General features: G+C 32.1%; 1 protein-coding gene and 1 pseudogene across 1 annotated transcript; one reads left to right on the forward strand and one right to left on the reverse strand.

The window, feature by feature from the left end:
* Nucleotides 1–11008: 11008 nt before the first annotated feature.
* On the reverse strand, nucleotides 11009–12399 carry LOC106403980 (annotated as a pseudogene).
* Nucleotides 12400–12560: 161 nt separating this feature from the next.
* On the forward strand, nucleotides 12561–14013 carry LOC125589005. Its single transcript, XM_048761085.1, has one exon. It carries the CDS (start codon nucleotides 12801–12803, stop codon nucleotides 13533–13535), a length of 735 nt encoding a protein of 244 aa, XP_048617042.1. The 5' UTR covers nucleotides 12561–12800; the 3' UTR covers nucleotides 13536–14013.
* The last annotated feature ends 137 nt before the right edge of the window (nucleotides 14014–14150 follow it).

Here is a 14150-nt window from a genome sequence, read left to right on the forward strand (position 1 = left end):
TAATTTTTTTATTTAAAATCAAAACTAAAATTTTAAAATAAAAGTGTACACAAATCTAACTAAACTTATATAAAATTTAAAATACACAAATTTTATTTTATTTAGATTTGTGTACACTGTTTACGTATTTTGAATTTTATATAATTTTATTTAAATTGGTGTACACTCTTTATTTTAAAATTTAAGTTTTGATTTTTAATAAAAAAATTATAATCACTATTATATGTGGATTTTTAAATTTAAAATTTGATAACTATTTGAGAAATGTCATTTTTAAACTAGATTGAATAACTTATAAAATGCCATTTTAGTTTTGATTACATGTGTAAAAGTGTGAAAAAAAAACTTAAAGTACATAAATTATTGATTCAATTATATCTTGTAATAAATAAAATTTGTAAGCAAAAAATAATTTTTTCTTTAGGATATACAGATAAACTCTACTTATATTTTAAATCTAATAAGCAAACGATAGAAGTGTTGTAGCACAGTGGTAACTACATCCATACTATATCCACGGGCCAAAGTTCGATTCCCAGAAATGCAAAAATTTTAAAATATCCTCAGTTTTACATACACGGTTTAGAGTTCGGGTCTATAATTCAAATTAATTTTTAGTTTAGGTCATATTCAGCACTTATCTTTTGTTTGATTATGAAAAGGCACGACGCGAATAATAGGGGTCAAAAATGGCCCTTTCCCCGGAATTTTCATAGGAAAAAATTCAATGTTTGAATTGAGAGTTCTAACGTCAAGATTTTTTTATCTTCTTCTCTGCTCACAACCAGTTATTTTGATTCAACAGCGCCACATCTCCTGGAACAAAAACCTCTTCTAATACATGTACTTGAGATGTCAGTAAGATCTTCAACCATAAGATTGACATTGAAGGTGTAGTTTTTTTTAGTAGGTATGGGACAAACTAGCTAAAGGTATTATGAAAGGAGGTTTCACTTTGGACTGGAATGGGATCATCAGTTTTATCTCAGATAATTCCCATGATATTCATACAAAATTATGCATTCGCTATGCATTTCAGACAACTCTATACCTTCTATGGAGAGAAAGGAATTCGAGAAAGCATCGGGACGCCAAGATAACAAAGCACACCATGGTTAATATCGGTGATAAGACAATCAGAAACAGACTCAGCACCTTGGTGGCCAAGCAAGAGAGCAAGTACATGATGCACTTGATGTGGTAGTAGTAGTAGTAGAGGAGGACCCAGTCTCATAAGAACATGATGCACTTGATGTAAACAAAAGCGTTTGATGAATCTACTTTTAAATTCATTCAAAAAAAAGAAGGTGTAGATTTTTTATCCATGGATCCCTTAAAACTTCCTCCTCATCGATAATCCATCTGTCCACCCACACTTTCGGTGAACGACCTTTGCCCAGTCTTTTATGAATTTTTTTTAGGATGAAACTTGAGAAGTTAACCAGACCAATTTCCAGCATATAACCAATTGCAAAAAAAAAAAAAACTTAGACTTCTTGAATCACACTCAGTACTGCTGAAAGTATAGACCCGTCATTCTGTCAAGATCAAGAGCCCTTGAAGGTTTGATAGAAAAAACCGTAAATGGTATTTCTTGCTCTGTAACTGGTCTAATTAAGGTCTCATTCATCTCAGCACTGATTCTTTTTAGGCATGTCCGCGAAAATTGATGAAAGCTGGCAGGATTAGAAGATTTGAACAAGGTAGTGAAATAATCAATGGCTACCTCCCTTTTTGCCGCTTCTATCACTGTTCAGTTCCATGTTTATCTTTCATTTTAAGGATTCTCAGTCTCTGTTAAAGTTGCACAAACACAAAGATTATAAGAACTTCTCTTCTTATTAGATTTAGAAACTCTCTCAAAACTAAACCTTTCAATGTGTTTCTTTAATAGAACATCTCTCCATGAGAGCACTGTACATAGGAAGAAGCTACATCTTTTCCTAATGACGAAGCTACATCTTTTCCTAATAATAATATGGAAACATTCCTAAGCTCGATATGTTTTTTTTTTTCCTTAACCCATCAAACTTCACTTTAATGAGTTAACTTGCTCCTCAAGTTAATTGGAATTATCCAACATTCTCCCCCTTAATTCCAACTCGAATCTCGGGTATGTTGATCTTCTGAACTCCGATGAACTTCCATAGACCGTTAATAGGTGCATCGCATTTCTTCGATACGATGTTGCATCAGAACGTGAGTATAGATGCTTCACTGCTTCTCTATGACTCTCTCTTAAGCATCCTATGGTGCTTCGATACGATGTTGCATCAATCTCAGGATCCTCCTCTGCCTTTGATACTTTCAAAATCGTGTGCATCAGAACGTGAGTATAGTTACATGACTCCATCTTCGTCTTGACAAGTATACCTTGCGCGTATCCTTCTTGTTTGATGTGAATGCCATCAGCTCCTTGCGTTACTTCTATACCAAGATAGTATGTAAGCATCTTGAGGTCTGACATCTCAAATCTTCTTGACATATCATCTTTGAATTGCTTGATAACATTGAGCGAAGTTCCTGTTACAAACAAGTCATCAACGTATATAACTATGATCAGAAGCTCCCCCTTCTGTTTCTTTTGATATACCGCAGGTTCCTTGGTGCACTTCGTGAACTCCATCTCCTTGAGAACACGGTCGAGTTTGATGTTCCAAGCTCTTAGAGCAACTGGTGCAAATACTTCGTCGAAGTCTATGCCTTGTTGTTGCACGTAGCCTTTTGCGACTAACCTTGATTTGTATTTGATCACCGTTCCATATGCATTCCTCTTGATCTTATAGATACACTTCAAACCTATCGGTTTCACACCTGCCGGCTTCTTGACGAGCTTCCATGTCTTATTTTTGATGATAGATTCGATCTCTGCCTTCATTGCATCGATCCAAGCTTGTATCACTGCAGCTTCGATGTAACTTTCTGGTTCACCATCGATGGTCAGCAAGAGTCTGCCACCTTCAACTTCAGCAAGTAGGATGTAATCATCGAACCGCTTTTGTTTTTTGATGTTACGGCCATATCTTGATGTTACACGTTGGTCTTGGTTTGCATCGTTGTTCTCTGCTACTTGCTCTTGTTCACCTGCATCTACAACTTCTTCTTCTTCTTCATTATTGTTTTGTTCTTCGTGGTGTTGGTGATCTTGATGCTCATCACCATCTCCTTCCTCTGTAACATCGATATGAGGAAGCTTGAATGATCCTGGTTCTTCGTCCACATTTGTTGATAGTGTATACGATGCGGTGAGATGTCTAGTTACACCGTTTTCTTCACAAAAACGAATGAAATCAGAAGATGTGAACTCTCATCCTCTATCGGTGCGAAAATTCTTGAGTTATAGCTTCGTTTGATTCTCCACGTACTCCTTGAACTTTTTGAACCGATCATACGCTTCACTCTTCTCTCTTAGCAGCATCATCCACATATATCTTGAGTAATCATCAATTAAGACGAATATATATCTATTGTTCGCTGGTGTTGATGGTGATATCGGACCGCACAAGTCACCATTTACCAACTCCAATGCGTGTGATGCTCGATACTTTGCTTTAGGCGGGAAAGACTTCCGAGTTTGCTTCCCAACAAAGCAGGCGCTGCACACATCTTTCTCGTGTATCACCTGAGGCATCCCTACTACCATCTCTTTGTCTACCATATTCTTCATGACTCCAAAGTTCACATGTCCTAGCCGTGCATGCCACGTCCATGTAACATCAGTTTCTTGTATTTGAAGACACTTTGGATATTCAACCTCCATTGGCGTCTTGTACAATCGCTTTGGTTGTCTTGCGACTTGTACTAATAGCATTCCACGGGGATCTTTCAGCATCAGTAAGTATTCGTTCATATTAACCTCACAACCCATCTCGGTTGCTTGTCCAAGACTTATGATATTGTGTTTAAGACTTGGGATGTAGTAGATATCTTTGAGTGCTCTTCTCTCCCCTATTTTTCGATGAACGTGATCGAACCTTTCCCAACAATCTCGACGTTTGATCCATCACCAAATTTGACTTTTGATGCTCTCATCTAGGTTTGAGAAGAACTCTATCTTTCATGTCATATGGTTACTTGCACCATTGTCAAGGTACCATATACTCGTATTTCCATCGCATTCATCAAACCTCTTAGGAAACACTCTCTCTTCGTTGAGGAATACTACTTCATGCATATATAATGCATCTGCTTCTTGTGTTTCTGTTAGGTTAGCTTCTTCTCTTGGTCGTGTAGGACATTGTGACACGAAGTGCCCCATCTTTTCGAATCGCCAACATCTAACCTTAGAGTAGTCCTTCTTGGTCTTGTCTGAAGCTTCTCCTCCTTTGTTATGACCATCAGAACCATTAGACCTTCCTCGTCCTCTTCCTCTTCCACCATAACCTCTACCTATGCCTCTTCCTCGCGAGTTGCTATGGCTTCCACGACCTTCTGCATCATTCTTTACAAACATTAGCTTCGATTGATCTTCATCTTGGGTTTCTTCTTTGATGCGTTCTTCGAAAGCCTTCAATCTCCCAACAATGTCTTCGAATCCCGTTGAATTTAGATCCAACACTTGTTCTAACGAACCTACGATGTGAATGAACTTCGTTCTTGGAAGTCCCTTCAGAAACTTCTTTACCAGCTTTGATGCTTCCATTATCTCTCCTAACGCGGCTGCTCTCGATGCTAAGCCTGAAAGTTTTCCTGCGTAGTCATCCACCGTGTCTGTGTCTGTCATCTTCCGTTTGTCGAACTCAGACATCAAAGTTTGTAACCTTGCTTCTCTCACGCGATCAGCACCTAGGTTACGGGATTTGATAGCTTCCCAAATCTTCTTCTATGTATCATGTTCTCCAATCTAAAGTATTAGCGCCTCCGGGACTGATTGAAAGATTAGAGCAATCGCCATATTGTTCTTCTTTGCATTGTTACTCCCTGAATCAATCGTATCCCAAACTTCGTATAAACGAAGCATCACTTTCATTCGCATCGACCATACGGTGTAGTTGGTCGATGTTAGCATCGGACATCGTATGTCCTTCTTCATCTCAAGACCTTTATCACGTGCTTGAGAATCGTCTCCCATGTTTTGATCGAATTTACAACTCCTCTTGTAAACGACCTTCGGAACCTGGAGCTCTGATACCAATTAAAGTTGCATAAACACAAAGATTATAAGAACTTCTCTTCTCATTAGATTTAGAAACTCTCTCAAAACTAAACCTTTCAATGTGATTCTCTTAATGAAACATCTCTCCATGAGAACTCTTTATATAGGAAGAAGCTACATCTTTTCCTAAGGGCGAAGCTACATCTTTTCCTAATAATAATATGGAAACATTCATAAGCTCGATATGTTTTCTTTTTTCCTTAACCCATCAAACTTCATTTTAATAACATCGATCGGTTTGTTTTGAAAGCAGCATGAAAAAAATTTGAGTTTTGATCACCATGCTTGAGCTGTCTCTTTTGTTTCCGTTAGATTTCCTCTTCTTTAAACGCTCGAGTTAGTTCCTTTGGTGCTTGTTGTATTCTAAAAGGGTCCCGGATAAAGAACAAGGCTCCAAGCAACCCTTCTAAATACCTTGAAATCTCGATAAATCAGCTTGATAAAACCAAAGAAATTAGCATTCTCACTCTCAGCCTGGTCAAATTATTTATCTCTTTCCAATGGCATTGCATTACCAGACCAGACCGAATGGCGGAGGCCAAAATTTTGTCATGCTACTGTGGAATAACCTCTTTTGCACCATAGATTGATGATCTTCATACTGAAACACAATGCCCTTGCCTTTATTTAATTCCTTAGTAACCATAGGGGCTTGTTCCAGCCTCAAAATAGTTCTCTTAGTTATCAGATCTTTCGCTGCCTCCACTACAATATTCCTTACTCTTTCTTCTCTAGTTGCTCGATCGGTCTTCACCATTGAGAAAGAGTAGATACCTTCTCATCTCGTCTAACACTTCTTTCACAATCTTTGGTCTCCCCGTCCCGGGATTTATTCCGGCTTGATATTCCTTTCAAACCTCAAAAAGATATCACTTTCTCTTAGCACCGGGACCTTTTTCTCTAGTTTTTTTTTGGTGAAAAAAAGGTGTTTTCACCTTTTTCTCTAGTTCATGCAGAACTTTTTGTTTTCTTACATAAGCCGCATCCTGGGCCTTTTTTTATCAAGAGAGGACATAGGGTTTTTTCATGGTTAAGCCTTTGACACGAAAAACAATGTTTCCGTATAGTTTTAGTGAATCACAGCAGATTTACCTCCATTGATATTCACAACCTTTGGCATTATTAAAAGATGAGCAACATTAAATACATACTAGGTAAAGAACCTGTCCGATAGGAAATTTTGTAAAATAATATATTATACAATCACTTTTTGGAAACTAAATATGTTAAAAAATTAGCTTCCATGCATCTATATTTTTTTATTGGTTAGTTATAATAAAATTACAAATATGTTAATACATCAGCACATTGAAGTTTTAATACATGTTTTAAGTTATTATTGTAAACTTATTTTATTAAAAAATATATGCCACTTTCTAGAATTTGTACTTTTATATAAAGCATCTTACTTTACTATCAAAGAAGTTCAGATGTCATCAAAGTAAACTAAAATGGGAAGAAAAATAAATATCCTTTCATTTTCCATGAATTTTAAAAATGTATAATATAAGTAAAAATGAGAAATAATCAGAAACAATATCAATAAAAATATTCTAAATTAAAAAGACATATAATTATATATATATATATATATAAATTTTTTTTTGTTTTTTTTACTGAAAATATTTGTCAACATTTTATTTGTTTCAGTATTGTTATACCAGTTGGATAAGAACTAAAATTATATGAATTTATTTTTATAGTAAAAAATAAAATCTTCATCAACAAATTTTGTTTTCTAAAAATGACATTTTACATTTTCTTCAGTCTATAATTGTGGATGTTATTTTCATGTAAACTATATTTAATGTCATATTTATCTTTGTATATAGAATTATCATTTTATGTATTCATCAGATAATTTACAATATGTTCAACTAATTCGGTTGGTAATTTATTTAGAATCTTTGAAACATCTTTCTTAACATTATAAAGGACGATATATATGATCGTCAACAATCAATTGTATGCAATATTTATTCTGAAAAAATATAACTGGAACATTAAGATTTATATATATATATATATATATATATATATATAATAGTAAGCATTTTCAATTTCAATTTAGAACCCTTCTGCAGATGTCATGCATAATACCTATAAAATCGTAAATATCACCATCTGTAGGGGGCCAATTTTAAATGTGTATTTGTGGGACAGAGTTGCGGAAGAGTTTCGATGGAAGCGGAAGTACTGTTTCCTTACTCTTGGTGACAATCGTGTATCCAAAAAGAGTGGGAGGTAAAACAATGTCGCCACATTTTTCAAGCCTAGCATTTTTGTTGCTTTTTATTATTTTGGGTTTTCGATTGTAGTTTTCTTGTAAGAAGAACTACACTGCTGTGATGTTTGTTCACTTGTTAACTAACATTATCTTTGTTTTAATGTTCTCTTATCTCTTTGCTCCATAGGAAACCTTACGTCAGCTTAATATCCCCCTCCGGAGTATTCATTGATCAAGATGTGGATCCAACCGTACAGTATTTAAATGCTTTGTAAATCATATTTTAATCACTCCAATTAAATTTGATTATTTATTAGGTTTTCATATGATATTTAGCTCCAACCACTTCTTGAACAACATTTCAATTATTTTGCATGACATTTAAATATTTTTTTTCTTGTTTAAGAGACAATATTATAATTACTATTTCTATGTTGATTAAAACAACAATTATTTTTACATATATATATTTGCATGTTTTATTTCATAAAAAAAAAGATTAAGAAGACCGGATATTGTAATAAACATATGTTGACTTATGTTGATAAGACCCTTCTTATTAATATTATTGTCTTGGGTTTACGGGAGAGTTCTTATAAAACATCAACATTTATTTTATTAAACTAACACAATAATTAAATAAAATCAACTAAGTTGATAAATTATGGATTTACCTTTATGAAATCATGATTTCTTCTGTTGGATCAGTAAATAATATTTTGGAAATCAATGTGGTATGAGATATAAATACTCTAGAATTCTATTGGTTTCTCAATCAAATTTTACAAGTTTAGAATAAGATACAAAAATAATAAACACAGATCTCCATGTTATATGTGTTTCTCCAGAGATCTTTGAAAATCCCTTAACAATGCATTTCTACATTTTCTAGTCTATTTTTGATTGTTGTAATTTTCTGGTTATGATTGGTCAGTTCCCACAACTCCTTATATACATGACTAAAGGTTGTAATGGTTGATAACCAAACATTACAATGATTAGTTAATGGTTGCAATGGTTAACATTAAAAATTGCAATAATTTATCACCAAATCTTACAATCACTAATAGTTACAATGATTCATCACCAGAGATTACAGTGGTTCTTCACTAAAATTATATTCACCAACAGTTGTAACAATATCTTTAGACATATTGACAACTTCTTTTTAACAAATGTAATTTCAAGGATGAAAAGAAACATCATTATACATTTTGACAATTTCATTTAACAATGCAATTCTTAAAATAAAAAATAACATTGTTAAGATGAAAAGATACATACTTATATATTTTGAAAATATTTTTATAGAATTCAATTTTTAAGATGAAAAAACATATTGTTAGGATGAAAAGTTACAACCTTTGACATTTATTTGAAGAAAATATATATTTTTTAGAAATTTTGACAATTGTTTTAACAAATGCAAATTTTTAGGATAAAAAAACATATTCTTATTCATTTTAAAATTTTCCTTTAAACCAATGCAATTCTTAAAATGAAAAGACACTTTGTTTAAATGAAAATATACATACTTATATATTTGACAACATTTTTTAAAGCAATCTATCTTATTAAATTAGAAGCACACTTATAAATTAACTCTTAGTTTTTTAATTTATTTACATCTCAATGCCACTTAAGTAATAAATTTACCTACTTTTTAGTATTCTTATCTTTTATAGTTTAATGAATGCATTTTCCTAAAATGAAATACAACAAATTATGTCCTACTTATTTAAGGAATACTTCCTATAATCAAGCTAAATAATAAATTACACTTAATCAATACCAAAAATATAACAAAATGTTCATTATACGGACTGTTTATTTTTTATTTTGGTATATTAACTATGTCCAAAAAAACATAGAAAATGTTATAAAAATACATCATATAAAACACAAAAAATTATAAATAATATATATTCGATCATTTGATCGTATAAATCAAAGATAACCATAGACAACATTTTTATTTTACCTAAATTTTTGATCCATAAAAAAATACATTTACCCCAACACACGGGTTATATTTTAAAAATATGGGTATAATAATTGACGGATCAAAAAATAAAATAAAATTATTCACAATAAATTATAAAATTTATGGGTATAGAAATATATTAAACAATTATTTAATACATAAAATTTTTATAAATATATATTACCATTTATATAAGATAATAAAAAAAAAAGAATATCCGTGCGGGTGCGCGGGTCAAGTTCTAGTGTCATTTTAAAATGAAAGACACTTTGTTAGGATGAAAAATTACAACCTTTGACATCTATTTGGAGAAAATATACATTTATAGACATTTTGATAATTATTTAAACCAATTCAATTCTTAGAATGAAAATACACATTGTTAAGATGAAAAGATACATACTTGTATATATTTTGACAACATTTTTTAAAGCAATGCTATTTTTAAGATGACAAGACATATTACTATGTTGAAAAGTTACAACTATATAGTTTATAAATATATATTAATATAAAAATTATTAAATTATCCAAAACTAAATTATATGAATATTTTAGACAATTTTAATATTCTTTAAATGTATATAAAATACATACGAAAATGAAATAAAAGATGAATGATTAGAAACATATGTCAATTTTAGGATAAAATTTTATATCCTCAGATATTTTGAGAATTTTACAAAACTTTATGCAGTTTTAAAAAGAAAAATCTTATCTTTAGACAAATGATAATTTTAAAAATTTTTATACAGTACATTATGTTAAAATACACTTTCTTATACTTTTTTACAATCTCTTAAAACTCAATGTAATTTTAACATGAAAAAACAATTCTTAAGAGACACATCCTTATAGGAAGTTAGGTCTATTCATTTGGCTGTGTTGTTTCATCCTAAAAGTTGTTTCACAACTCTTAATTTTTTTTAAAGATATAGTTTGAAATATTTTAACTACTTTTTAAACTAATTAAAAAGACATGATTCTTCAAACAATTAATTAATGCAACTTTTAAGATGAAAAGACACATCTCTTAGAATTAATTAGGATTGTTATTATTAATAGATATTATTTTGACCCTAACATAATCCATCGTATGTGGTTTCATAGGGTCGAAAACAACTTCTCTCACATCTCACACCAAGTCACCCAACTCAGTGATTGCATCAATTATGTAAAATCTTACTTATCTGAATTCATAGGGAAATGAATTGCAGATATTCTTTTAAGGGCATCTCCAAGGGAGACGTCAAACCGCCATTTTAGTGTCAAATTTTGACTTTTCATCTCCAACGAGACTGTAAATGTAACGCCATTATAGTGTTTTGCTGATTTTTGCAACAGTGTTACACTAAATAGTGTGTCACAGTAGTGATGTGATAAGTTCTTTTTTTCTTTTATTGTTTAAGTAACTTAATTATTTATATTTACTTCTAAAAATAACATATAAAATTCACTGTTATGTAATTATGATATTAAATTTATTTATCATAAATTTTTATGTGATTTCTAAAATTTTTAGTTAATATAAATTATTAATTCATGTAATATTTAAAATATAATTAAAATACATAAAAGTTATTTAAAATACATAAAAGTACCCAAATAAACATCAACTAAACATAAAAAGTGCATACAAGAAAATAAATTTGTATAATTTAAAATAAATAAATTTGCAAAAAAAAATTACAAAACATCAGATAGACTAACATAATAATCTAACAGCCCGAAAAATTATTATCAGCTCCATCAAGATAATTATAATATGGGGTATAATCATCTTGGTCATTTGGTGACATTTGATTTTCACCTTGAACTTTTTCTCTTTCAGATGATTCTCCTTCAGCTTGATCTCCTTCATATTGTGATGTTCGATATTGTGATCCATGATATTGGTATTGGACACCTTCTCCTTGTTCGTTATTGACTTGTTTGGGCTCATTTTCTTAAAAATTCTTTTTTTTGGACTTTCGATATAAGCACGAGACGCATGATCAGTTATAGAATTCAAATATGCGAATAATATTTTATTCTCTTCTTTCATTTTTGCTACTTCGACCTTCTGCCTTTGAATTTCATTTCGTTCTGAATTGTTTTTAGTTATAGCTTTGAGAAGTTTATCATTTTGCTCCATCAATTGAATTGTTCTTCAGATTGTAGTTTTCTCTTAGCTTTCTTCAAACCCATAGGTCTTGAAGATAAATTAGAGGTGCCTTCTTCGGAATTTATATTTAGATCAAATGAATTCATACCAGGGGATGGTGATGACTCGGGATCAACTGAAAATGATGGAGATGATGTAATATTATGACCTTCTTCATAAGAAAGCACCAGGTGCATTACCGTTGTTATCTGTAAATTTTTCCATGCCTTTGAGGATAGGCCAGACGTGGTCGAATTTGAAGTCTCTCTTATATTTGACATCTTGGGCTAATAACATCTTTGATTGGTTCAACTAATTAAATAATGAGCGAAGATTAAATAAGTTAATATGTATAATAAATTTATAAAACATAGTAAAAATAGAATATCATATATACTCAAAATGTCATGTTCAGAAGCACCGCTAGGATTCTTGTTTTCAATTTGGTTAATGCATCCTCTCAACTTGGAGACAGCTGACAGAATTGTAGTCATTCGAGTTTGTAAAGATCTTTTTGGTCTTGGCTGATGGCTGAAAATCTCAAACTTTTGATATTCAGTTTCAACTCTTGCCCAAAATTGATCTTTTGACTGGTTTATTCCTATGATGGGATTTTGAGAAACATCAAGATACACATGACATAAGTGCATATCTTCTTCAATGGAATATGATAAAGAGCGACTTGAAGTCATTTTGGAGAAAGATAGTAGTGGTAAGAAATGATTTGGAGATGTATGATCATTGAAAGAGAAGTATACATTTATATAGAGAAGTGATTCGTATTTTTTTGATAATGTGATAATGGGAATATAACATGAAGTGACTAATCAATTCAACGGTTAGATCTTGGTCAAAAAATCGAATGGCTAAGAGTGATTTGTTTTTTTTTTCTGATATGTGATAACGGAATATGACATGAAGTGACTAATCAATTCAACGGTTAGATTTTTGGTCAAAAAAAAATCGAATGGCTAAGAGTGATTTGTTTTTTTTTTCTGATATGTGATAGTGGAATATGACATCAAATGACTAATCAATTCAACGGTTAGATCTTGGTCAATAAAATCGAATGGTTAAGAGTGATTCCTTTTTTTTTGATATGTGATAATGGAATATGACATGAAGTGACTAATCAATTCAACGGTTAGATCGTGGTCAAAAAAATCCAACGGTTAAGATGGATTCGTCTTTTTCTAATAATGTGATAATGGAATATGACATGAATTTCCTATAAAATGTGTATCATATTCGAACAATAAGACCATCATCTTCTATTTCTTTTCATTCAGAGATGAATTATAACTATGGTAGTTCATCTCATGTATCATCATCTTCTTCTTCTTCTTCAGATAATGAGTATTATGATGATATAGAAAAGCAAGTAGCATGTCAAATTACTACCAACAATAATTTTTCCATCACTCAACACCTACTTAACGAGAGACACCATGGTGGATCAATTCCAGGTCATATTGTTATCGATCGTGATCGGGAGAATGCTTCTCGCAATCTTTTCAACGACTATTTTGCAGAGAGTCCTTTATTCTCTGAGGTGATGTTTCGAAGGCGATTTCGGATGGGCCGTCCTTTGTTTCTTTGTATTTATGATGCCATACAAAGACATGACAAATATTTTGTCCAGCGAAGAGATGGTGCCGGTAAACTTGGGTTGTCTGGTTTACAAAAGATAACTGCTGCATTTCGGATTTTGGCGTATGGTTTACTAGCGGATTCAACCAATGAGTATATCAAAATCGGAAAGTCAACTGCTCTAGAAAGTTTGAAGCGGTTTTATCGTGATGTTGTCGAGGTGTTTGGAAGCCGCTATCTTCGCTCCCCTGATGTTAATGATGTTGCACGACTACTCCATATCTGTGAACGTAGAGGATTTCCAGGTATGTTCGGTAGTTTAGATTGTATGCATTGGAAAAACTGCCCAACAGCTTGGGGAGGAAAATATACCGGTCGTAGTGGTTCTCCTACAATTATTCTAGAGGCTGTAGCTGATTATGATCTTTGGATTTGAAATGCATATTTTGGGCCGCCGGGATCTAATAACGATATTAATGTGTTAGAGGCATCTCATTTTTTTGCTAATCTGGCAGAAGGAACAGCTTCACCCGCTAATTATGTTATAAATGGAAAAACATTATAATATGGGTTATTATCTAGATGATGGTATATATCCAAAATGGTCCACTCTTGTCCAAACAATTCACGATCTGCGTGGTCCAAAAAAAAATATTCGCAATGAAACAAGAAGCTTGTAGGAAAGACGTGCATTTGAAGTATTGCAGTCAAGATTTGCAATTGTGGCAGGACCATCGCGCATGTGGAATAAAAAGGTATTACATGATATAATGACAACTTGTATCATAATGCATAATATGATCATACAGGATGAACGTGATATCAATGAAACAATTGAAGAACAAGCTGAAATTCCAAATGCGGAAGTTGAGATGACAAGTGTTGATGATGCTCGATTTCAAGAATTCTTAGCTCGGCACAATAAAATCAAAGACCGAGATGCTCATTTTGAACTCGAGATGCACTAATCGAACATTTGTGGGGTGAATATGGTAATTCTAATAATTAGAAAGATGTACTGTATTTTTGTTTGTATGTTTTAAGTTATTTT

This window comes from Brassica napus, chromosome C6, assembly GCF_020379485.1.
Source record: "Brassica napus cultivar Da-Ae chromosome C6, Da-Ae, whole genome shotgun sequence".
NCBI lineage: Eukaryota > Viridiplantae > Streptophyta > Magnoliopsida > Brassicales > Brassicaceae > Brassica > Brassica napus.

What these genes read in the sequence shown, in the direction of transcription:
- LOC125589005 (XM_048761085.1), top strand. Translation starts at nt 12,801, where the DNA reads ATGAATTATAACTATGGTAGTTCATCTCATGTATCATCATCTTCTTCT.